This window comes from Dendrobates tinctorius, unplaced genomic scaffold (assembly GCF_039654945.1).
Source record: "Dendrobates tinctorius isolate UK_male_01 unplaced genomic scaffold, ASM3965494v1 ptg000016l, whole genome shotgun sequence".
NCBI lineage: Eukaryota > Metazoa > Chordata > Amphibia > Anura > Dendrobatidae > Dendrobates > Dendrobates tinctorius.
Window position 1 is genome coordinate 30148854 of NW_027361684.1, and position 26830 is coordinate 30175683.

The 26830-nt window shown below is 41.2% G+C and overlaps 1 protein-coding gene across 1 annotated transcript in view; it reads left to right on the forward strand.

Moving 5' to 3' along the window:
- Window positions 1-577: 577 nt before the first annotated feature.
- Window positions 578-26830, forward strand: part of NOS2 (nitric oxide synthase 2) — a 74441-nt gene continuing 48188 nt past the window's right edge. Inside the window, exons 1-9 of the mRNA XM_073565615.1 lie at window positions 578-595; window positions 1827-1970; window positions 4978-5167; window positions 10504-10576; window positions 13888-14010; window positions 15624-15772; window positions 16130-16292; window positions 21683-21774; window positions 23240-23381. Of these exons, the coding sequence (XP_073421716.1) occupies window positions 5055-5167; window positions 10504-10576; window positions 13888-14010; window positions 15624-15772; window positions 16130-16292; window positions 21683-21774; window positions 23240-23381 (855 nt within the window). The 5' untranslated portion in view covers window positions 578-595; window positions 1827-1970; window positions 4978-5054. The remainder of the gene's footprint in view (window positions 596-1826; window positions 1971-4977; window positions 5168-10503; window positions 10577-13887; window positions 14011-15623; window positions 15773-16129; window positions 16293-21682; window positions 21775-23239; window positions 23382-26830) is intronic.

Below are 26830 nucleotides of genomic sequence, written 5' to 3' on the forward strand. Positions count from 1 at the left end.
TTGGCTTGGTCATTAAGTACCAAATTGGATCTGTCACTAAGGGGTTAATATGCAAATTATTTTATGCATGCAAATCCTGGACAGGAATGTCAACTCTGAGCTGGTGGGTCTCTCTATTTACATCATGTAAGCTAGTGACATCTAGTGGTGAAGTTGTGCATTTACCAGTTGTATAGTGAATAACGCTGCAAGGGAACACTGAATCTCTATTCTCACAAAGTAAGATTTCTTATGCCTGGTTATCAGATTGTTATTAAGTGACGCTTTATTTGTCGATAATTAGCTAATCATAGCCATGCCTTTACAGGTTCTGGATAAGAAGTTTTAATATTATGGCAGCTCTTCTGACTCATGTTTATTACCAATTCCTGAAATAACTTTCTTTTTTATTTCCGTCTCATGAGCTAATAATATTGAGAGATACTGTAGGATTTTCCCAGACGTAATATAGCAGAAGAGTTCTGCCCCTTCCACACCTTCCACTGTCCTATAGGGTAATCCCTCTGACATGATAAAGATTAGTAGACAGTGACACTATATAAGTTTTGACTTTATTGCTTTTTTACACTCTGTGAAAAGATAATCCAACAGTCAGGTAAGAAAATGTCTCCCCCACACTAACTGACTTGCTTTTCTCACATTTCTTTCCTTTGACTTGACCCTATCAATGTTGTGTATTTGGCGTCTTGTACTTTTTTTCACATACCTGTTAACTGACCTGTTTTGACTGTTGACTTATTTTTGTGACAGGTTCCCACTGTCCCATCCCTTACAGGTTCACCCAATTATTTATTTTTTATTTTATTTTTTATCGAAATTCCTAGGTTAAAAAATATATACAAAAATGCCTAAAAGCTATAAAATGATTTATTTTTTTTAGAAAACCCCAACATCATCATCTTTTGATATTTTCCCACTGTCCTTTACGTTTCACCCATTTTTTTTTTACTTTATTTTATTTTTACCAAAATGCAGTTTGCCATAGGTAAAGTAAAAAAAAAAAAAAAGACGTAAAAAAAAATTCCACTTGAAATTTATAGTGTATTTTACAAAGTAAAACCGTGGAGCAAAAATACATGGAAGTTTTAATTTTTTTTTCTAGCAAACCATATCATAACTTTGTGACATTTTCCCACCTTCCCATCCTGTATGGTTTCACCGATTTTATATCAAATCACAACTTGCAATAGATATGGGATTTTTTTTCCCCAAAAACAATTTCCTATAGTCTGCTCCATAAGATATGAAAACACACAAAAAAAGAAAAAAACAAATTGTAAAAAAAAAATACATATTAAATTCATGATGTTTTAAGCAATAAAAAAATACAGAAAAAGCTTTAAAATAGTTTTTAGGAAATTAGTAATTCAAGGCTATTATTACACAAAGAGATGAAAAATGTTTACCTTATTCCTGTTGTGGCCTCCAGTGTCCTACATAGTGGCCACCAAGGTCCTGCACAGCTACACAATCTCCATGATTTGCGGCTGCTAGGGTCATACATCACCATAATTGTCATGTCACTGCTGAATACCAAGCACCAGATAAAGGACACGGTTGGGGGATGCAGTTGTGGTAAGCGACACGGTCTATATAAGACAAGGTTCACATGTCGCTTATTTGGTGCAGATTTTAATTTCAGGTTTGTAAATTGAAAGAAGCAGCATTTCTGTATCTAAAACCCAGACAAAAATGACAGTAATTGTTTTTTATGTTTTGTGCGTCAAGGCAACAACATCTGACAAATCCAGCTATGCTGTATGTTTGTCATCCTTACATACCTATGACGTATGGCCATTGTTTTTATGTCTGGTGCACTTCTACAGCAGAAGCGGAGCATCGCAGAGCTACCTGTTCCTCACTGTTAAGAGTCTGGACAAAGGGACGTGAATATTTTCATATTTGTCTTTCTGAGGGCTGGAATAAGGAAAAGTCCCACTTTTAAAAGAACACAGCCTTATATTAAACAGGTAGGACATAGTTGTAGGCGCTAAGTCAATTAGGACTAATGTCGTCATATAATACCTCTCTGTACCTTATAAAGGACAGTTCTTGTTTAATTTACACAACTAGGGAAACATGGGGAACAAGAATGTGTAATATTGTATCAGAGCTCTGATTTCTGCACTTCAAGGGCATAATCAGACGGCCGTATAAATCAGACCAAGATCAGAACGCAATGCATGGACTGACTGGCGTCTCTCTCTCCTGACCTGAGCGTGAAAGCGTCACATATATCTATGGAGCTGTCACACTTAGGCACAGGCTTGAACTGGCCCACTGGCGGATAGGAGAATCCTCCGGTGGGCCCCTGTGCAGGAACGGGCCACCACCCTCTTATATGAGCAGTACTTGGCACTATACAGTATACTTGAATCACTATGTACAGATACAGGCAGATTCTTAGTAATTTAATAATCTACCCATTTGATTGCTATGTAAATGTGTGATTGAGGATAATGTCAGATTTGCATGAAGCTGAAAAGTGGAGTTGGTTACTGGTGAGTCCTTGGCACCCCAATCTGACTACTCGGGTGAACCACCGGCCAGTCAGAGCACTGCGGTCCGACTTATGCGACTGTCTGACTGCGCCCTAATTGTAACAAGCCCTGTATTTGTGTGTTCATCTCCATGTCCAGGACAAATACTTCTCCACTGGAGGTAAACAATAAGGCTACGTGAAGGTTTTTTCAAGGAGTTTTATGAGTCAATCCACTCCAAAATCCTCCTTCATAAAAATGTTTGAAAACTCTCTTTTCATTTTTAAGGAGAATCCTGTTCATATGAGTTTTGTTTATTGGATTTTCTCCTGTAAAAGTTCTGAAAAAAAAACTTGGACGCGTCTCGCATCTTAATGCCTGGCACTGCCGCCGGCACTTGGGAGTGGAGCGTGCGGCTGCATAGAAATACATGGAGCTGCACGCTCCGCTCCCGAGTGCCGCTGGGAGATTTGTCCTCAGTTGCTAATCCAAAAACTTCCCAAAAAACCTCAGATTTTTGGCACTTTTTTATTTTTTAATCTTATTTAAGCAGAAATGCCTTAATAATTGACACATTGCTTCTTTTTAGGGCGCAGTCAGACGACGGTATAAATCGGACCGAGTTTGTACTGTAGTGCACGGACTGGCCGGAAGGTCTCCCGGCCTGAGCGTGGCAAAATCATATATTTTTTGCAGCCATCAAGCTCAGGTTGGGGGGCCACCAACCAGTCTGTGCATTGCGGTCCAGACTTGGTCCTGTTTATACGGCCGTCTAACGGTGTCCTACATGTGGAAAAAATGTAAGTAGAAAAAAACAACACCATGTGCACTATAGGCATGGTTTCCCATTGGAATAAATATGAAACTTTTTCAAGGAGTATTTGAAGAGTTTTTTTCATGTGGATTTTGGAACAAAAGTATCTCCAAAGTCCACATAAAAAAAGCTTAATGCTATTTTCGAAGTGAAAACTTGCCAAATCCTCCTTCAAATCTTAAAACTCCTCAAAAACTTTGATTTTTCTGCTCAGTTTCTGCTCAGAAAACTCAGCAAAAACACTCCATGTGTGCATAGGTTGTTACTGCACAACAGCAAGGAGAGCGCTTGAAAACGGCGAAGACCTGAAAAATGAAAACGAACCATTCACCAAGACATTGATTTGGAAATATTTATTTTGTAATCGGTTTCCTTTCTTTCCAAGAATAAAGGAAATATGCAAAGGAGAACAGATCCCTCTGACGCCGGTGACATCTGACTAAATTGCAATGGTTGAAAGTAATGAAGTTTCAATATTGCAATAGTAGTCACCACTATGTCTTCTGGGTGTAGCCTACACATGTGAACCTAGACGTTACTATGCAAATATCTTGTGGCTTCATATACTTTGTGGGCAAATTTATATCTAGCAGAAAAAAATATCAGTCATAATTATTTGATATTTGTCCTTAGAAATATAAATACCCGATGTGTTAGGGTATGTTCCCACGATGAGCTTTTGGAGGGTTTTTGATGTTGCAGATTTTCTGCACCAATTAAAAAGGTTGTCCACTACTTTTACATTGATGACCTATCCAATGCTTGATCGACCGGAGTCCACACCCCCGCCGATCAGCTGTTATTGGTGTTGGTGGCAGCTGTCTGGAAATGCTCACTTCCAGAGCTGGCAGTGTTCTGGAAGTAGTCGCCGCAGGGTACTACACATCCGACTCCTATTGACTTGAATAGGAGGCGGATGTGCAGTACCCAGCCGCAACCACTCTCAGTAGATGGAGCAACTCGGCAAATGAACACTTCTGACTGGTGGCTGCCACCGCCGACAACGATAACAGCTGATCAGCGGGGGTGCCGGGTGTTGGACCCCGACTGATCAGACAATGATTACCTATCATAAGGATAGCTCATTAATGAAAAAGTAATGGATAACCTCTTTAATTAAAATAGGTAAAACACACCAAAAACTCATTGTGGGAACATGGGGCTTATGATGACATCCACAGATGCAGCAGAGACGAGTTTGATATTTTTAAAATGTACTTTGATAGAAAAATGTTTTATCTTTTTTGTCTATTGGGAAAAATGTAAGTCATATCAGGAACAATGTGGTTTTTTGGTAGAACTACAAGTTCCAGCAAATTATGGTAATTTATACTTAATACCCTAGGACCTGAACTTCTACTAGGTCTCTCCCAATCCAATTGTGTGTCAAATAACCAGAATTACCATCCTATTCTTTTTGTATTCACAATTTACCCTAGATAACCTATTTTCATAGCTAACAGACAAAAAAATAAAAAAGTTACACGTAGGAAACCCTGGAACTGATAGTGATCTTTTTAGTAGAATATGCTTTTTACAACAGCCTCATTAGCCTTGAAGGTCGTGTATTTAGAGTGCAGAGGATGTCACCCTGTATTACTGTGAGAAAAAAAAATATTTCCTGAACTAATAGCAGCAACTTTTTTTTTTCCTTCTGAAACTTGGTCCTATTTGTTTATCCAGAAGACCAGCCCTCTAGGGAGATTTTTTTTTTTTTTGCACCTTCTGTTAAGATCTGTCTTATCGCTGAGACTTGAACAATGATGTGCCCATGGAAGAAGCTGAATCTAATATCTGGAAACTTCAAGAAAAAAAAGCAATGTGATGTAATAGATCTGAACAACAACCTGACCAAGAATGAGAAACATCCCAGGTAAGAAGAACGTCCCTGACGTAGCTATTTATTCAGTTTTATCCAGTTTTATTGAAGTTAACAGTTTAATTGTTTCCATTTCTTCTATATACAGTAATGAACTTTAATATTTTAGAATGAAAATTTACATGGAGAATTTAGCATTTTTAGCAACATTTATTATTTTCATTATCAATGGCTTTTAGAGGCTGCCATAATGTTAACTGAGCATATAATAAAAGAAAAAAATACAAGAGAAATATTAGTAGATGTATGATGACATACAGCAGAGCTAAATTTGGTATTTGGTACAATTTAATACAAAATATTAATTATTAATAATACCTTATAATAATTTTTGTTCTTTTTCGGTTTGCTTATTTAACTTAATAGACGTACATTATTGTAATGATTTGTTATATGTGGATTGATAATATTTACTGCTGTCACATACATTATATTAGCTGGTGAGTAGAGTTGAGCGACTTTGGTCGGATCGGGTTTCGTGAAACCCGAATGAAACAAAATTTGAGTCGGATAAAAGTCGGCATTGAGCGGATGACATTCATCCACTCAATGCCGAATTTTATTCCCCATTGACTTGCATTGGAGTCGGGTTTCGGACGAATCTCCAACTTTTTTTGCCCTAATCGGACCAGTTTCATTCAACTCAAATTTTGTTTCATTCGGGTTTCACGAAACCCGATCCGACCAAAGTCGCTCAACTCTACTGGTGAGACCTATGATGTATCAAGTGCAATAAATATTTAATTATTATAACCCAAGTTCATGTAGGTTGTAATGGCACTGGTACACTTAAAGAGACACTTAGATATGTCACTATGTTTGATCGTTAGGCTTCAAAGCGTCCTAATCTTCATGTTTGTAGATGTAGGATGAGATACAAGTTATTGTAACATATCAACATTATTGTGATTTATGTAAGGACTACAATATCCCCATGGGGAATTTTAGGGTGTGTGCACACGTTGCGGATTCTGCTGAGGATCCGCAGCGGATTTGCCTCTGCGGATCCGCTGCAGATCCGCAAGCAAGGTAGAGTACAATGTTAATCTATGGGTTTTAAAAACCGCAGTGCACATGCTGCAGATTTTTCCGTGTGGATTTGCTGCGGTTTTAAATCCGCAGCATGTTAATTCTTTCTGCGGATTCCGCAGCGGTTTTACACCTGCTCCATTGTACAGGTGTCAAAACGCAGGGGAAAACCGCAGGCAAAACGCAGGTCATTTTACCTGCGGATTTACCTGGAAATCCGGGCGGAAAAATCCGCAGCACAATCCGCACCGTGTGCACACACCCTTAATGTCCCAATGGGGAATACAATCAGTGAAAGATATCCAATGTGGTTGTGTTGGTAGGAAAAAGGCTGCATGTTTTTTGCATACTGTTTTTATGTATTTTCCCCCGTTCATTTGAATGGGTGAAGAATGCTGCAAAAACACAGAATTGAATGAAATAAATAGGTATAATAATGTGGAGGCCGGGTAATCAATGATTAAGCGACCATAAAAAATGATCAATAATATATATTGTATATCATGATCCACATATTAAGACTAACCAATAGGGAAAACTGCACATTTAATAGAAACTACCCAAGGAAAAAGCAGTCAAACTTCCATAAAATACAAATTTTATTAGATGATATTAAAAATAATTGTAAGGACATACAGTGCATGGTTGGGGAAAACAGAAAATATGACAACATCATGGTCAAAGGACCAGCCAAACTGCAAGCATAGCACCAGGAAATAGAATATGTAGGATGTGAGCAAATAACCGGTAGTTAGTTAGGGAAAGGTGGCAACCATTATTATGGCAAGGAGTGTACAAAGACATCACCATGTAGCCAGAGGCTACTGCCCTTTTAAATAAAAGGATTCCCTGCACGTGGAGTGCGCACAACATACATAACTGATGCTATATAAAGCATCAGAGATAGAAGCAAATAGCTATATACATATACCTGGAAGCAGTGGTGGCAGTGAGGTCAATCAAGTCCCCGACGCGCGTTTCGGAGCCAAAGGACTCCTTCCTCAGAATTGACATGCTGCCGATGTGAAAAAAAAACAACAAAAACACTTTGATGGTTCAAATCCGCAAGGAAAAAACAATCTGCATGTGCATGAGATTCCAGAAACCTCATTCATTTTGCTGGTACTGTAACATGTTGAGTTATTTCCGCTGCAAATATTCAGCCCTAATGCCGCAACTCATAGGTGAGACCCCCTCAGTTGATGTGCCCCCCCAGTTATAATATATTCTATTCTGTCCTCAAAGATTGTTTTTAACTTTCATTGATTGGAATCTGAAATTCATGAGTGAAAAACAGAGGTGTCTACTTGTGAAACTGCACCGAAGGGTGGTACAGGAAATCTGATGGGAACCCTCCTTAGAAATGTTCTCAAATAGAAACTGATGTCAGATAAAGTGGTGTTTATAGATGAATCGCTTAGAATTCATGATATCTTTAGATAACAACAGACAAGACAACGTAGCACTGAACATACCGTTACTTTGTAGCAAGCAGCGTGCCTCTGTGTACATGTTCTGCATGTGACATCCATGATTTAGGGAAATAGTGATGATTATAGCAATCAATTATGATAGAAAGCAGTTTCTCGATTCTGCAGTGGCTTTATTTCAGTTTAATAAGACATTTTCCCAGTTATTTAGCTATTTTTTTCCAACTCTAGACTAGAGTTTCTTAGGTCTTCAGCATTAGAGACAATGTAACCACTTTAGTATTCCTGAACCTAACAACAGTAACATTTTTATTTATAGAGCTATAGGCAAGATTTTTGCAACATTTCTTTCAGGATCAATACTGCTTCATTTTCTTTATTATTTTTTTATATACTGATTTTTTTTCCATTTTTATTTTAATTAGTAGACTTATTACTGTATTCTGTTGTAGTCAGTTTTTCAGAAAACATTCAGGTCTCGATACATCAAAGTGTTTATACCAGTAATCTGATGTAAAAAAAAAACTTCTACATCAAAGTGTTTATACCAGTAATCTGATGTAAAAAAAAAACTTCACGAGAAGCAACATTTTTGCCTAATATGGAGTTGAGCAACATTTTTTTGTTATTGCAAATTTGGTGTTTTCATGCTGATTTCAAACATCTCAGCCAAAATGGGCAGAGCTAGGGTGCACTTGGACAGGGCGTCGATATGCCTGCCTGTCAAATTCACCAAAAGAGTCGGCGTTCCATACTGCAAAAATGCTTCTCCAAGACTGGAGTAACATTTCTGGTAAGGTGCTCAGAGACCCACAGCACTGAGAGGAAGCACCAAATCCCTTAAGTGGCATGCACCTCCTAATGAATTCAGCACATTGTATTCCTGCATGCCTATAATGAACACCGGCGTATGAAACACCTATCTTTATGAATTAGGGCCAAAGGTCGGGGTCACACTTGTGAGAGCAATATGAGAAACTCACGCAAGTCTCTTGCCTCAATACCCGCCACTGCCACCGGTGGTTCGGACTGGAGCGCTCAGCTGCATAGAAAGACATGCAGCCGTACACTCCGATCTCGAGTGCCGGCAGCAGTGCCGGGAATTGAGGCGAGAGACTCGTGCGAGTTTCTCGCATTGCACTCACAAGTGTGATCCCGGCCTAAGACTTTTTATTTGTATTTGTGATACTCTTCAGCATTGGGATCTTCTGCCTGGTTTCGTTTTAAGTTGTCCACATTTAACAAAGTAAAACTAAATATTCCTTACTGAGCACAGTGAAGACAGATGGGGTGAAGGTCTACTACATCTGAGTGTCCACCTCCTGTAGGCACATACTCCCGATAATGATGCACGTCAGAGCACACGTTCACTCTGCCATCACCATTAAAGTCTATGGTCCTGTCGGCGCATACATTCAGATCCTGTTTTGTGGAGGGCTTGGACGTAAACTCCGATGGGGGAAGAGACCGCATGTGAAAGTACCCTTACCTCAAATGGCACGGCTAGCAAGCCTAAACCCATAATGTATATATATGTGATGGTACAGGATTGGAGGACTTGGGCCACCCTCCGTATACATTTAGTGTTAGTATTTCTTAAATGATTTCAGGATATTGTGTCTCTTGCCAGTCTTCTGCATCAACATACAGTGGAGGAGAGAGAGAGAAAAAAATGGAAGTATAACAAAGGATATCAAAGTATTATAAGGAATTTGCATACAACAGCAAAATTCAAAATAAAAACTATCGATAATGTACGGTGTCTTTATAATTCATGATATAGGATAAAAAAGAGACCCACAAACTGCAGCGGCAACTAACACTAAGGCCGGGGTCACACTTGCGAGAAACTTGCACGAGTCTCACGTCTCAATACCCGGCAGTGCCGCCGACACTCGGACCAGAGTGTGCGGCTGCAAGTATTTCTAGGCAGCTGAGCGCTCCGGTCCAAGTTCCGGGTATTGAGACGCGAGACTCGTGCGAGTTTCTCGCAAGTGTGACCGCAGCCTTAGGCCGGGGTCACACTGGCGAGGAATACGGGAGAGTGAGAGGCGCAAAAAGCACGCATTAGACACGGACCAATGATTCTCTATGGGGTCCCTCGCACCAGCCGTATATTTCTCATCCGTATTCTACGCTCCGTGCCACTCGCAGCATGCTGCGATTGTCAGCGTACTACGGCCGTAATACGCCAATGCAAGTCTATGGGTGCGCAAAAAATACGGATTACACACGGACCACACATGTGACTTGCGAGAAATACGCACCCGGTGTCTTTTAGCAAAGCCGGCAATTCAGTGCGCTGTACAGTAAACTCACACTGACAGTTTTAATAAAGAAATGAAAGAATAGATATATACACATAGAATACATATATATATATATGCATTCTATGTGTGTATATCTATTCTTTCTTTTCTTTATTAAAACTGTCATAGGGCTCCATTATATGTCCATTTTGCAAGCCTGCGAGAAAATCTCACCATACGGATGCCATACGGATTACATACGGATGCTGACATGCGCAAAATACGCGACCACACCTTGCTTACGGATGACATACGGAGCACTGTTTAGGGGTCTGTCATCCGTATTACGCATGTAAAATACTGACTGTATTTTGCGCAGGTTAGTGTGACCCCGGCCTAAGCGTTATTACATGATCAGTTTATTCGACCTGTCACATCCCATTAAGAAGAGAAATGTTGTGTCTAGAACTTAGTTACAACAAAGGGAAAGCAAATATCATATATAAAATCCCCCAAGCTAAAATAAAATAATTTGAATAAAAGACAGAAACATGAATGTGTCTAAATCTTAAATGATTACTGCTCATTACTAACCACCCCGGGGTCCTATTATTTTTTTTAGCTCATTGAAACAAGAGGATGTCAAATCCAATGGCACAAAAAGTGATATGGCCGAAATTAAAGCAGGGTTAGAGGTAAGTGATAAATGATCACCCAGTTTCATCTGCAATAATTAATGTAGCTGGCGCCACTGATGTATCCTATAAAACAGTATAAAATAATTAAGAAAGAACAAATTTGTGTTTGCAATTTGATTATTATAATCATAAAATTATATAGCTTAAATCAGGGTTCATTATAAATATACTCTATACAGGACGATAGCAGCACACTACACAAAGATAAGGCTCGGTATGCAGCTCTCTGATCACTTCATGGTGACCTGCAGAGGAGGAGAGAGGAGGCGGTAATCCATCGCTTCCTGGTGACTGTAATAATCTATGGTGTTTCTATTGACTCCCATTAATTTTAGTTGCCATAAACCCACACTCTGTTCCAACGCTGCCAGTGTTGGAAAAGTAGGGTAGATGGATTGGTAATATATGAAAAATCATTCAGCCTGCTTTTAAAAAACAAAAATAATGTATACCTTTGTATAGATTATTTCAAATATTTTTTTAAATGGTGGACAGTCCTTGTAAACCGGTCATTTTTATTATATAATTGGCAGCAGATCCGGCAAATTTAATTGAAAAGACCTCTCTGCTTCTATTCCAGGCGTAATAATGCCCTGAGAACTGGCACAGATCCAGAGTAATATGACACGACACAGCTCTCATTTCACAGCACTGTTTGTTCTGCTTTCCTCCCCCCCTACACACTGACAGTGCTGTGAAATGAGAGCTGAAGCATGTCACATAAACCGCTCTTTATCTGTGCCAGCTGTCAGGGCAGTATACCCTGATACCTGAGATAGTTAAAGAGCGGTGTTTGCTGTTAGGAATGGCAGAACACACTAAATAAAAATGATAAAGTGCGTTCGCTGCTCGGGGTCCACCGTGCAGTAGGTGATATAACCACTGCTAAATGGTGGCAGGAGCAATATGGCGGTAATGCGCACAGGGTTAAACATCACACAGGGTTAAACATCACCCAGGTGCACAGAGCAATCTCTGTTAAGTCACAGAGGTGCCAAATAAACACAAATACAAAGACTGAGCCTGTTGAGGTCACAGTACTCAGTATAAATACACACACGGTATCAGGTCACAGGAGTAGCCCAAGATGGCGGCACTACGTCCATCTAGACCTACCGTGTGTGCGGCGTCGCAGCTGCAGACGCTAAGGAAGGCTGCTACTGCAGCGCGGCGTGGACACTGCCGCTAAACGACAAAGCTATGACGCAAGCGCAATGTCGGACGCTAGCAGCTGTGGATGTTGCAGCAGAGGAGCGCTGGCGCTGATTCTAAACTCAGTCCCTAACCACATAAGTAATATCAGAGGGAAGGGGTTTTATAATGAGTCATTCACCAGAATCATACATCCGTCCTCATACATACAGCAGCAAGTAAGTCTATACTAGCGCATGGCGGAACAGCCATGCGCGCCTTTTATAGCAGCCGGGACCTTCCGCAAGCTTCCAGATCTTTAAGATGGACCAATGAGATCTGGGGCGGGACCTGAGCACATGACTCACGATCTCCAATGGGAGATCGTCCCATGAGCATGCTCAGTAGGAGGACAGAAGGACTTAGCCTCAGGAGAGATTTGCTGCAAGGCAATCTCCTCTGCAATCTCCTCTGCAGTAGATAAATAGCAGGAGACTGCAGAATGTGAGGGTCTGGATCCCTGCAGAGTAAACGCAGAAATCGACGCCTAACAGTTTGCAATGACACATAGTTCAGCTCTCTTCCCCCTGATTATAATCACAGTAGATAAAAGCTTTGAGATCTGTGTGACCTGAGGAGAAAGGAGAGCTGCATGTCATACATGTCTTAGCAACTCACATAGTGAAGGCCTGTCCTGGACTTAAAGCATAACAGTCATTCTAATTTTGATTTAATAAATCAATAGTACACATGAAAATAAGCAACTTTGTAATATATCTTATCAGAAAAAATTTGCTTCTCTACCAAAATTGTTCAATTATTTTCAAAAATCTTAATTCTGAGGTAAAATCTTTATTCAGTGAAGACAGACGTTCCCATTACTGAGATAGGAGATGATGGTTGCTATGGATACAGTTCTATGTAGATGGCAGGAGGGAGGAGCTAGAGGCAGAGCTCCTCCTTCTCCTTCTATCTAGATAGAATCTTATCCATAGCAACTGTCATTTCCTATCTCAGCAAATTTTTCTGATAAGCTTTATTACACGTGTACTATTGATTTATAAAATAAAAGTAAAGTTAAAACGATGATTACACTTTAATTGGGTAAGTTCTTTTTCTCCCCTGCATGATGTCTCCTGCTTATGATTGGTCAATGCCACTCAGGGGTAAAAGAACATGCCCTCAGAGAGAAATCTCTACTAACACCCATTGGTTGAATGGGAAATTAGCATATAAACTTTACAAGCTAAAGGGCCCGTTACACATAACGATATCGCTAGCAATATCGCTGTAACGTCACTGGTTTTGTGACGTAGCAGCCATATTGCTAGTGATATCGCTACATGTGACACTTACCTCTGACCGGCTCCCCACTTGTTATCGCTGATCGCGCGAGAACATCCTGGATCATTTCTCGTCGGGCGCTTCCTGCTGGGCTTCCTGTGGCGCCGACGAGCGACGCGTGGACGCGGGCGGGAGGACGTCAGGATCGCCGCGTCTGACAGGTAAGTAGCGACCCCCGATCGCTGCTATGTCGCTGGTGAGATCTGCCTGTGTGGCAGCTCACTAGCGACCACTTAGCGATGCACCAGCGATCCATATCGTTGTCGGGATCGCTGGTGCATCGCTTAGTGTAACGGTATCCTAAAATCTCCACCACAGAGATAAGAAACTGAAAAAAAACCCAAACAAACAAAAAACAGCCCAATATTTTATTCAGCTTTGCAGCCACTATTCCACTATTTAACATGCTCATACTGGTGAAAGGCCCTTTTTAAACAATAGGTCATTTTCTGATAATAGATTCCATTTATGGGAATATAGGCTGCTATCACCGTTTTTGTCGTCACTGTAACTCGGCCCTGATTTTATCACTCAAAAAAAACAGCTTAGCAAGTTACATATCATCATGAGCATAAAATGAATATCTTTATATTCCCAGCACATATTATTTTGAGACCTAGCCCTCCCTAAGATCAAACTACATCCTGATCCGCCCTCATTCCACTCTTATCCGTTTGACCACCTGAAAATTCAAATAGTGCTAATCTTACTCTTCAAAGGCTATGTTCCTGCCCTGATTTGCAAATTGTGAAAGTATCACAGCAGGGGAGGATATTCATCTTTTATCTACCATTTTTCTCATAACTATATATATATATTTTTTTTCATTTTAGAAGAGTGCTCCGGAATATCATGGACATCCATGCAAAAAAATGGTTTGTCCCAAATATTTAAAACTAAGAAACTATGAGAATGGAAAGATTTTACAAGACACATTACATCTCAATGCAAAACAGGTATGCTGTATTGTACCAAACCATCATTCTAATCCATCACAGATATTAATTTCGGCAATATTATTAAATGCAGCAAATTGTTTGGTTGACCCGGCTTACGCAAATCAATACAAGAAGAATTGTATAGGAACCTTTGGGATTACTATTTCAGTGCCACCATGGACATTACTGAACAATACATGTAGTAATATATGGCTGTGATCAGGTACTCGTTTAAGCGACTGTCCATTCTGGCTTGGAGATCCTGAGAAGAGGACTCATTAAGGCTCAGTTCACATGTCCAGTAGTGATCAGTGGATCCAGCAGAAATACGTTGGCAAAAAAGTTGTGCAGACACAATTGTTTAGTCCGTTTTTAAATGACTCTGAGGGATCCGTTTTTTTTAACATTGAAGTCTATGGAAAACAGATCAATTAATTAGCTGTTTTTCTTTCATTTGTAACAAATTTGTTTTTTGTTTATACTGGATCAAGTAAGTTGCACACAGGCCCTGGAGCTTAACTGGGCCCCAAAATGTGCCTATGGCCCGTTTGAGAAGCAGAATACTATTAAATACCCATGCTAGTTAGGGGCCCAGTTGAAGATTTTGCATTGGGGCTTACAGGCTTCCACTGTATATGACCATAGACCACTGGATGTGAACCACTAAACAGCACTGAAAAAATAGTCCAATTTCTCCTGCATGAAATACAGAACGTGCATCCACGTCAGTGGTCAGTGAACTGAAAAAGCTACGCCTGCAAAAATGCAGAGAGCCAAAAACAAAAAAAATTTAAAAAAAGCTTAGTCATTAGAGAGAACCTGTCAGGAGGACTTAGCACTATAAAGTGATGGAATCCAATCAATTGTTGAATAATCATCCTCTAAAGTTTGGTTGTAATGATGTCTTCTGTGCATTAGGGCGGGCCTAGGGGGTAGGGTCTTTTCTGCTCCTCCGCCCCGCCACCAGCTTCCTTTGATAATTTTACAAGTCACTGATTGTTCAGTGACCTGTCTCCTTTTTTTACTAAATATTTGAGGTGGGCAGCGCATGTGCAGTGTTATTCTATGGATGGCCTTCAGGTCTTCAATAAAATGACAATGGAGACGGCGCATGCGCAGATTGCAATTTTGACTTAATGAAGAAGTCATTGAACTGAAATCTTGATCTGTGTGCATGTGCCGCTGCTGGCTCCATTTGATTAAAGATCGGCTGTAGAATTACATTGCGCACGTGCCACCCACCCCAATGATGGCGGCTGCGTTGAATTATGCAAAGGAGGCAGCTCACTGAATAATCAATGACCTGAAAGAAAAAGAGGAACATGACGGAGGGGCAGAGAAGCAGAAGACCCTTTCACCTATGCCCTCCCGATGCACAGAAGATATCATTAGAACAAAAATTTAGAGGATATTTATTCAACAACAACTGATTGGATTCCTTCACTGCAGGTATCACGTTAATAGGCATCACAGCGCTATTATGGAAATGGTTTTACTTTATAGTGATAAATCTTACAGTCAGGTTCCCTTTAAGACCCTTTTCAGGCATGGTTATAATAGGTTTATTTACCCTTTTATCTCCTACGGTGCTAAAATGATGATAATTGAATAAAACACAATTTTCTTTGCAGAACCTCACCTGCCAGTCTACTATTTGTCATGGATCTGTAATGAATCCTAATTGCTACACGAGAGGTCCAAGGGATAAGCCAATACCACAGGATGTTCTTCTACCTCAAGCCGTAGAGTTCATTAATCAATATTACAAGTCTTTCAAAGAGTAAGTTATTCGTATAGGTGATTTAGCTCCAGAAAAAGTTAGTACAGAGTTGTCTCTTCAAGCTCTAGGGCCCCAAAAGCAAAATGTGTAACATTGCCCCCCAATGTGCCATGTGCCAGTATTCTTGAGGCCCCATCACGCACCAGTTCCTGAGTGCCGCTGCTGCCTCGTCTATCTCTTCTGACAAGTGATATTCCTGGAAACTTCAGCACATAATATTTAGAACAGACTAAAACTGCTGAGAATAAATTGGGAGTCTATCACCACAATCAGTAATTAGGGTGTCTAGCTCTATTTCATTTTTTTAACTTGAATGTAGAAATCTTTAAATCCATTATTATCTTTAATTAATTTCAGGCCGCAAATCGAAAACTACCTTAATAGACTGGAAACTATTACCAAAGAAATTGAACTTACAGGAACCTACCAGCTAACGTATGAGGAGTTGGTATTTGCAGCTAAACAGGCGTGGAGAAATGCCCCCCGATGCATAGGGCGGATTCAGTGGAATAATTTGCAGGTAAATTCAGCTTCAGTACTCTTTCAGCTGCTGGTGTCCGAAGCCAGTCTCCTGGCTTACTTTTCTAGCAAGGGTCATCATCAGAAGACTACTGCAGCCAATCGGTGGACACTGATTGGCTGCAGCAGTAAAGTTCTGTCTAAGTCCAGAGAATGAGTCTTGTAGCTCTTTCCTCCAGCTCGAACAACATATTATCAGTACAGTCAACCAGTCACTTCACCTTCTATCAAAAGGTGAAGCCAGGCGAGCTGAAGTGGAAACTGGCAGCAGTGATAGCTAGTTGAGTATGTTTTTTTATTTTAACACTGCTAAAGTTACCAACCCATTTATGAAAAAGCGTGTTATTTGACATGTGCCATTTTGAAGCAGAGGCACATGTAGAATGGTACATGTAAAAGCACCTTATTAAGGCCATGTTCACACATTCAGTATTTGGTCAGTATCCAGGAGTGGGTGATAAATGCAGAAGTGGTGATGTGTTTCTATTATAATTTTCCTCTGATTTTTCCACTCCTGATTTTGGCTTACAAATACTGATGTAAAATACAGACCAAATACTGAAGGTGTGAATGTGGCCTAAGGCTGTGTGCACACGCTGCGGATTAGGTGCGGATTCATCCGCGCGGATTTTGTAAAATCCGCAGGTGAAACCGCAGGTCAAAATACCTGCGGTTTTACCTGCGGATTGCTCTGCGGTTTTGCCCTGCGGTTTTTCATCTCCTCAATGGAGGAGATGGCAAACCGCAGGAGAATCCGCAGAAAGAATTGACATGTCAATTCTTTCTGCGGATTGAAAACCGCAGATAATCCGCGCGGAAAATTCCGCACCATCTGCATTGCAGTTTTTGATTCCCATAGGGAATCATGGTACTGTACACCGCAGTAGAAACTGCTGCAGGTCCGCAGCGGCCAAAACCGCTGCGGAACCGCAGCAAAATCCGCAGCGTGTGCACACAGCCTAAGGAACAGAACATTATTATTATTATTATTATTATTATTATTATTATTTATTTATGTAGCACCCTTGATTCCATGGTGCTGTACATGAGAAGGGGTTACATACAAATTACAGATATCACTTACAGTAAACAAACTAACAATCACAGACTGATACAAAGGGGAGAGGACCCTGCCCTTGCGGGCTTACATTCTTCAGGACGGTGGGAAAGGAGACAGTAGGTCGGAGGGTTGCAGCAGCTCCTGCATTGGTTGAGGTGGTAGCTCCAGTAGTGTTGAAGAGGCAGTGGGGTCATTGCAAGCTGTAAGCTTTCCTGAAGAGGTGGGTTTTCAGGTTCTGTCTGAAGGATCCGAATGTGGTTGATAGTCGGACGTGTTGGGGCAAAGAATTCCAGAGGTTGGGGGATATACGAGAGAAGTCTTGGAGGCAGTTGGTTGAGGAGTGAATAAGTTTGGAGGAGAGAAGGATGTCTTGGGAGGACCGGAGATTACATGAGGGGAGATATTGGGAGATTAGTTCAGAGACATATGGAGGAGAAAGGTTATAGATGGTCTTGTAGGTCAGTATTAGTAATTTGAACTGGATACGCTGAGGGAATAAGAGCCAGTGAAGAGATTTGCAGAGGGTAGAAGTGGGGGAGTAGCGAGGAGAGAGATGAATTAGTCGGGCAGCAGAGTTAAGGATGGACTGGAGAGGTGCGAGGGTGTTAGCAGGGAGGCCACAGAAAAGGATGTTGCAGTACTCTAGGCGGGAGATGACGAGGGAATGCTCAAGCATTTTAGCCAATTGAGGGTTGAGAAAAGGACAGATTCTAAAAATATTTTTGAGCTGGAGGCGACAGGAGGTGGAAAGAGCTTGGATATGTGGTTTGAAGTACAGGGCAGAGTCAAGGGTTGCTCCGAGGCAGCGGACTTCCAGTACGGGGGAAAGCATGATGTCGTTAATTGTGATAGATAGGTCAGGTAAGGAAGATCTATGAAATGGAGAAAAGATGAGTTCAGATTTGTCCACATTGAGTTTGAGGAAGCGAGAGGAGAAGAAGGAGGATATGGCTGATGGACACTCCGAGATTCTGGAGAGCAGAGAGGTAGATCTGAGTGTCATCAGTATAAAGGTGGTACTGGAATCCATGAGACTTTATGAGTTGTCCCGGGCCAAGTTTATAGATTGAGAAGAGTAGGGGTCATAGAACAGAGCCTTGGGGGACTCCAACAGAGAGAGGGTAGGATGAGGAGGTAGTGTGGGAGACACTGAATGTGCAGTTGGAAAGGTATGAGGAGATCCAGGATAGGGTGAGGTCTTTGATACCAAAGGAGGAGAGGATCTGTAGTAGGAGGCAGTGGTTAACTGTGTCGACAGCAGAGGACAGGTCTAAAAGCAGGAGTATAGAGTATTGTCCATTAGCTTTGGCTGTAAGTAGGTCGTTATTAATTTTGGTCAGGGCCGTCTCATAGGAGTGATGGGCGTGGAAACCAGATTGTAGATTGTCAAAGAGCAAGTTAGAACATCACCAGTTTTCTCGATAATATCATAAAAATGCATTTATTGAAAAGCAGCATCAGTTATAGGATAGACACTTTTTTTTTTCTTTTTCCTACATCTGCATATCTGCATACATTTGTAAATGTATCAGAGCCACACTTATTAAAGTACCCACGATTGGTTAATGACGCGCCCCAGAGGCCGTGGGATACTCGGTACCGAGACTATTAACTTCAATGGGAAATGTCACAGTGGCAGTGACCCGGTCCGTGGCCTCAGGCTGTCGTGTAAAAGGGGTAGAATTGGATGGGGATAAAATTTATGTAGTGATTCGTGACGCCAGTTGGAGTGTTCGACTGTAATATAGCCAGGACTGCAGATGATCTTTGGGGGAGTAGATGGTGATGGCAGTGCAGATGTAAAACCCTCTCCAACCAGGGCAGACCCCCAGAGATTGTGATGCAAGTAGAAGGCATGGAGTAATAAGGCAGGAGACAAGAAAAGTCACTTTATCATTTACTGAAGTTCAGGTGCATTTGTGGCGCCCCTGAGGCTCAGTCGCCACAGAGGTACTGCACCTCCTCCTGAGGTGTGGTGCCCCATCATCAAGGTAAGGTGGAGTCTCCTGGCCACGCTCGAACACCTGCACCCCACACCACAAAGTAGTGTAGCAAAGCACCTTCGGCGGCTCCCTGCTTGGAGTGTAGCAAAGTACCCATTGGAGGCTCCCTGCTTGGAACACGAAATGTGCTGGGAAGTGGGTGGAGTTAGTTTACATTACAAGAAGCTGGAAGAGTTTAGGATTATAGATCATTTGGTTAGGGAGTTGGAGAGAAGAAGATCCCCGGAGAGAGGATAGATGGATGGTAGTGCTGCAGCAGATCCCAGTGACCTGGGTCTGCTGGCACAGGAAGGTAAGAGTGAGAGCAACATAGACTGAAAGCCTGATTCTCCATAGAAAGCAAGATTAGTACGGAACGTGAGGAGTAAGAGAACAGAGGACGTGGGTTAGAAGAGAACCCTTCCAAGAAGTTCTAAGCGCAAGGCCGGGGCCCGGTCCCCGAGGTTGTATGGATACTAATGGTCCTGCAACAGACACCGGAGGAATAGAAGTAGTGACCACTTTATTCCCACACAAGACTTGGGGGCACAACAGCAACTGGATAGTGAGCCGGGACTTAGTAGCAAGGGGTCCCCGAAGCAGGCTACAGCTGTCTGTCGTACAAGTAGAGTTCATAAGAACATCGGACAGGAGGAACTCCAGTGTAACTCAGTACTAGGAGTACTTCATTTAAAGGTGCTATAAGAGGAGATGTTCAGAAAGGCACATGTTGGCGGAGTGTTGGACAGGAGTATTCCATCCGGCCTGGAGGTTGATTGAGTCCCTGACCCGGAGGACACGGCACGGAGGCAGGCACCTGTTTGTACAACAGACTGTGAGTAAAGCTTTGGAACTACATGCCCTGGTGTCCTCCACTCATTCCTGCGCCAACCCTCCCCGCACTGCTACATCCCTTGCGCCTGACACTACACCATCCGAGTGTCACTTCACCTACACTGCCCTGGGACTACAGCCCTGCCTGTGGAGGGCTATAACATCCTTGCTGCACCACACCATCTGTCCCAGAGAATCTGTGTGCAGCGTTGGCTTACATCTCCATTGCCAAACACCACAGGTGGCGTCACGAATCACTTATAAACTTTCATCACCATACACACACTGTGACAACCCCTTTTACAATGGGTGCCCAGGGCCACGGGCCGGGTCCCTGCTTTTGTGACATCTATTATTATTATTATTATTATTTATTGTTATAGGGCCATTTATTCCATGGCGCTTTACATGTAAGGAGGGGTATACATAGTAAAAGCAAGAACAATAAGGTTAAACAATACAAGTCATAACTGGTACAGGAGGAGAGAGGACCCTGCCCGCGAAGGCTCACAATCTACAAGGGATGGGTGAGAATACAGTAGGCGAGGGTAGAGCTGGTCATGCAGCGGTTTGGTCGATCGGTGGTTACTGCAGGTTATAGGCTTGTCGGAAGAGGTGGGTCTTCAGGCTCTTTTTGAAGGTTTCGATGGTAGGTGATCTCCCATTGAAGCTCATCGGGCCCGGTACTGAGTAACCCCCCCACAGCCCTGGGTGGGCGACCCACATTTCAAAGGATATATTACAACTCTCACCAGGTTCCAGTCAGCTCTGCAGAATGGGAGTTATCTTTCCCTGCTGTGACTCAGTGTAACATCCTGCTATTCTAATCCCTCCTGGGACCAAGGCTTCCTGGAGTTTAGAACTTCCCAGTATTGCCTCTACTCACTGTGAATTTCTCCTTTGGCAACTTGCAGCATGAATCCTTTGTGAAGCAGCTCAAGTTTCCACTTGCACTATCCTTCACTGTTCCTAGGTTCTTGAAGTATTTCTGAGGGAAAACACTTTTCTGCTGGTCGTATTATCCCACGCAGTCTCTCAGCTTACCACCCTGCTCTGAAATCATGGATGGTCTAGGGGTTGGTCCCTGATGCTTCTTAGCTCTCACTCCTGGATCGAGCACATGTCTATACATGACCTCCAAGACATCCTTCCTCCTTCTTGTTCACTGAAACAACAGCTCCGCCTTTCCCCCTCTCAGTTAGGGCATGTCTGCAAAGCTCTCAGCTTCAGACAAGTGAGGGAGTGAGGCAAATTGTGTGTGAGTTGTGTGGTCTCTAGCAGAGAAAGCATAACTCTCGTTGCTCACAAAACACATACAAAACAGTACATATTTACCCCTTTTGTGGCGATAAAGACGCAGGGCGCCACATTAGCACTTTGCATTTTTGCTGCCTTTATAATAACACATATTTCTGGGATTTCAGGTGATGATCTCAAAACGATGAAATCTCACTGTTTTTTTAGGCATTAGCATGTTAAGCTCAACAAATCACACATTCCATATTTCTATTAAAGGTGTTTGATGCTCGACAGTGCAAGACAGCTCAAGATATGTTCCAGCTCATCTGTCGCCATATAAAGTATGCCTCAAATGGTGGCAACCTTAGGTAAGGTTTATGGAAAGGATTTTCTTTTTTTTAATTCTAAATGTTATATACAACTTTATTCTACATCTGTAATGAGAGGTGCAATATTTGTATATGTGTCGAGTACTTGGTAAATATGAACTTACATTTCTGTGTATCTACTGCAAAAATAAGAAATTGACCTATTAAAATATCCTAAAACTATCATTAAAGCACCATTCAAGTGTTTTTTTAAATTTCAGCACTGGAGTGTTGCCACTAATCTTAGTTCCCTGACCCTAGTTTTATACTTACCAGCGGCCATCTTCAGCTCTTCCCGTCACCGCTCCGGTCCCGCACCCCCATCTTGTTACTGTAACTTAAGATTGACCGGAAGTCAGAGGTAAGATCATAATCTCAATGTTAGTCTATGAGATCCTCGTTCTGGCTTCGCTCTGCCTCTTATAGACTTACATTGAGTAGTGACTTCCAGCATGGTAGCAACCACTGGAGTGATCCAACAGGCCACAACCTGCAGAAGATGACTGGATTGGCGGCAATAGAAGGTGAAGATATTGGCTGGTAAGTGTAAGACCAGGGTCAGGGACACTAGATTAGAAGCTTCATTCCAGCGCTACAATAAAAACAGAGGAGTGACGCTTCAAACAAACTGCAAAGATGACACAATTCTCAAAACTTTTATAAATAAGAACTTTTTCAAAGACTTGTAGTTAAAACTATTATCTTTATCCAGTGACTAGGCTAAATTCATACGAACGTGTGAAAAATTGTCCAATCTTCATTAAAAACAAAAAAATGTATTTGATTTTTCATCTTTATTGTCATTTGTATACATTTCGTATAACATCTGCTTTTTATACATCAGTAGTTATTAAAATTTTACAAGAACAAATACAGTTTACAATGTCAAAAAATTGCAGTGTATCTGTAAAAATTGGATGCTATTTGGATGAATAGTATGGATCCGATTTTTTTGTACATCCATTCCTTTGAATAGGTGAGCCTCATCTAAAATACCAAAAAAATAAGTGCATGCTGCCATTTTTGTCACTTAAGAATTCAGTCCGTGAAAAAGTGGTCATCTGAACAGCCCTATTTAATAACATTGGTCCGAGTGCTGTCGGGCCGAAGATACGGCCATGTAAGCAAAACCTAAAAAGTCGTTTGATATCCAGTTATCTTCAATTATCTGTGGTCGTTGTTCTTCATTTATATTTAAACCTGAATTTAAACTTCGCTGGGTGAAGTTGAACCCTCAAAATGCAATGGACTGTGATGTGATATGTAGTGCTTCCTACATCACCCAGTGGCCCATGCCTTCTGAGAGTCAACTGGAAACCATCATGCTTCTTGGACTTTGATGTGAGGAGATAATGATTTCATGAGAAAGTTTCCAAGCACTGATGATGATTACACTTTTTTTTGGTGAAATTCAAAGGAATAGCTAATTTATTTTCCTTTGAAATCCCACATTTTCTTCTTTCAGATCTGCGATTACTGTATTTCCTCAACGTACTGATGGGAAACATGATTTTCGAGTTTGGAATAGTCAGCTAATAAAATATGCAGGGTATGAATTGGAAGATGGAGCCATACTTGGAGATCCTGGCAGTATAGAGTTTACAGAGGTATGTGATTCCAAGGGACTGTGAAAATGTGAGATACATGACCATTCATCATAGTCATCCTCCACATCATAGAATTGTACAAGTAGATTTATGACATTGGTTACAGCCTTATTCAATCTCACAAAGACAAGGAAAAGCTAGTTCTACCTTTAGCTTCCTGATCCAACCTGGGACATTCATACTGAGTATCTGAGATGGGGAGAATTTGCTTGAAGTAATAAGAATGGAAGGGCTCTGTAGATGGCAACAATGGGATTAGGTGCCCTTATAGGATGATTTCCTTTCTATTTATCTAGTGGGAGGGTTGATCCCACCCGATCTCACCCTGAACTCCAGTCCTTTTCTAGAGGAGCCACACTTAGGCACTAGTGGTAAGCTTTGCAAGAATAGGTAGACAACAGAACACATGTGGGTCACCATAGGATCAGTAAGGGGTGCTCACCCACTGAAATTTGAGACTTACTGTACTTGTCCTCTTGTTCCCAAGGTTTGGGGAATAGGTGGAGGCCCTTTGTAGTGGGTTTATGTTAGGTTTACATGTTAGGTTCTTTGTTTTGTAAACTGTGTCACTGATTTTATGCACTTGAATGAAGAAAAACATAATTTCTGGGTTTTAGAAAATAAAAATTGTTAATGGATTACATAAAACGTTTTAGTTGGATTTTTGTCCAGGTTTATTAAAGTTGTCTAAGATTACAAAAAAGGGTCTGATATTTTTGCGATAGGCCGTGTCAGGTATTTCAACTGAGGCTCATAAACTTTTATGGCAGACAAATGTGGCATTATTTCAGGAAATACCTTCTTGAACAACCTCATGCTCTGTAAACAAGGATTAAACTTGATCCTATCTAATGTGCCTCCCGACTCTCCCAAAACAAATGATGTGGAGGGAGTGAAGAACTGATCTGTTTAAATTTAGATGCCCACTCTATTTATTTTTCTGAGAGATAAACTGCTGCCCGCGGCTTCTGTTCCTCGCTCCACAGGAAACCCATGAACACTTGGTTGATTTGATCGTTCATCTGTATGGAGGAGTCAGGAGAGATTGTTTTAGGCCAAAATACCATTAGGTATATGGCTCCTTTACAATCGAAGAGATAGATTTTCAGATAACTGCATTTAGTGTTTCTGAGCCAATTATATAAAAATTCGATAATTGGATTGAATCATAGAATCATAGAATCGTAGAGTTGGAAGGGACCTCCTGGGCCATCTGGTCCAACCCCCTGCTCAAAGCAGGATTCGCTAAATCATCCCAGTCAGATGTCTGTCCAGCCTCTGTTTGAAGACTTCCATTGAAGGAGAACTCACCACTTCTCGTGGCAGCCTGTTCCACTCATTGATCACTCTAACTGTCAAAAAGTTTTTTCTAATATCTAATCTGTGTCTCCTCCCATTCAGTTTCATCCCATTGCTTCTAGTCTTTCCTTGTGCAAATGAGAATAAAGTTGATCCTTCTACAATGTGACAGCCCTTTAGATATTTGTAGACAGCTATTAAGTCTCCTCTCAGTCTTCTCTTTTGCAAACTAAACATTCCCAAATCCTGCAACCTTTCCTCATAAGACAGGGTTTGCAGACCAGTCACCATTCTGGTCGCTCTTTTCTGAACTTGCTCCAGTTTGTTGATGTCTTTTTTAAAATGTGGTGCCCAAAACTGGACACAATATTCCAGATGAGGTCTGACCAAAGAGGAGTAGAGGGAAACAATGACTTCACGTGATCTAGACTGTATGCTTCTGTTAATACATCCTAGAATTGCATTTGTCTTTTTTGCTGCTGCATCACACTGTTGACTCATATTCAGTCTGTGATCTATTAGTATACCCAAGTCTTTTTCACATGTGCTGTCACTTAGCCCTATTCCTCCCATTCTATATATGTTTTTTCCATTTTTATTGCCCAGATGTAGTACTTTGCATTTCTCCCTGTTAAAAACCATTCTGTTAGTTGCTGCCCACTTCTCCAGTTTATTTAAATCTTTTTGAATCCTCCTTTGATAGTATTAGCTATCCCTCCTAGCTTTGTGTCATCAGCAAATTTAATCAGTTTACCCTCAATTCCTTCATCTAAATCGTTGATAAAGATGTTGAACAATACAGGGCCCAGGACAGAGCCCTGTGGTACCCCACTTGAGACATTCTTCCAACTGGATGTGCAGCCATTTACGACCACTCTTTGGGTCCGATCACTAAGCCAGTTATGAATCCACCTAACAGTTGCCTTGTCCATTCCATACTTAATCATTTTTTCAATAAGGATTGTATGAGAGACTTTGTCAAATGCTTTGCTGAAGTCAAGATATACTATATCTACAGCATTTCCTTGATCCACCCAATCAGTGATACCGTCATAGAAGGAAATTAAGTTAGTCTGACATGACTTATTAGTTACAAACCCATGCTGACTCTGTTTAATCACTTCATTCTTATCCAGGTATTGACATACATGTTGTTTAATAATTTGTTCAAAGATCTTTCCTGGTATAGAAGTCAGACTCACCGGCCTATAGTTACCTGGGTCCACCTTCTTCCCCTTTTTGAAGATAGGAACAACATTTGCTCTTCTCCAGTCTTCTGGCACTTCTCCTGTTCTCCAAGAATTTTCAAAGATTATAGAGAGGGGTTCAAAAATTTCTTCTGCTATCTCCTTCAGTACTCTGGGGTGTAATTCATCTGGACCTGGAGACTTGAATTCATTTAGGCTAGCTAAGTGTTTCCTCACTATCTTTCTGTTTATAGATATCCTGGATTCTTCTATTCCCTTAATAGGACAGTGAATAACAGTTGATGTTACATTTCCTTTCTGAGAGAAAACAGATGCAAAATAGGAATTTAAAAGTTCAGCCTTCTCAACATCCTGTCTTACCAATTCATCATTTTCATCCTGTAAAAATCCTATAGCATCTTTGACTTTTCTTTTACTTTTGACATATCCCCAAAATCCTTTATTATTGCTTTTGACATCTCTTGCAAGCCTCAATTCATTTTCAGCTTTAGCTAATCTGATTTGTGCCCTGCAGGTTCTGCAGACAGCATTATATTCTTCTTTAGATATGCCTCCCTCTTTCCATTTTATAAACATTTTTTTCTTCCTTTTTAGCATGTGCTTAAGTTCTGTGTTCATCCATCCTGGTTTCCTTAACTGCTTCCTATTCTTCCCTCTTTTCGGAATTGTTAACAACTGTGCTTTGAGAATTTCATTTTTCAAGATTTCCCATCCTTCCTGGACATTTTTGTCTTTAAGGATATCCAGCCATTGGATCCCTCCAATTCTCTTTCTGAATCCCTTAAAATCTGCCTTTCTGAAATCTAACCTTGACGTCTGAGTCTTCACAGGTCTTCCGCCTCTAGTTATCCAAAATTCTAAAATAGCATGGTCGCTACCTCCTAGGGTCCCAGCCACTTTTACCTCCTCAACCATTTCCTTCCTGTTTATAAGGATTAGATC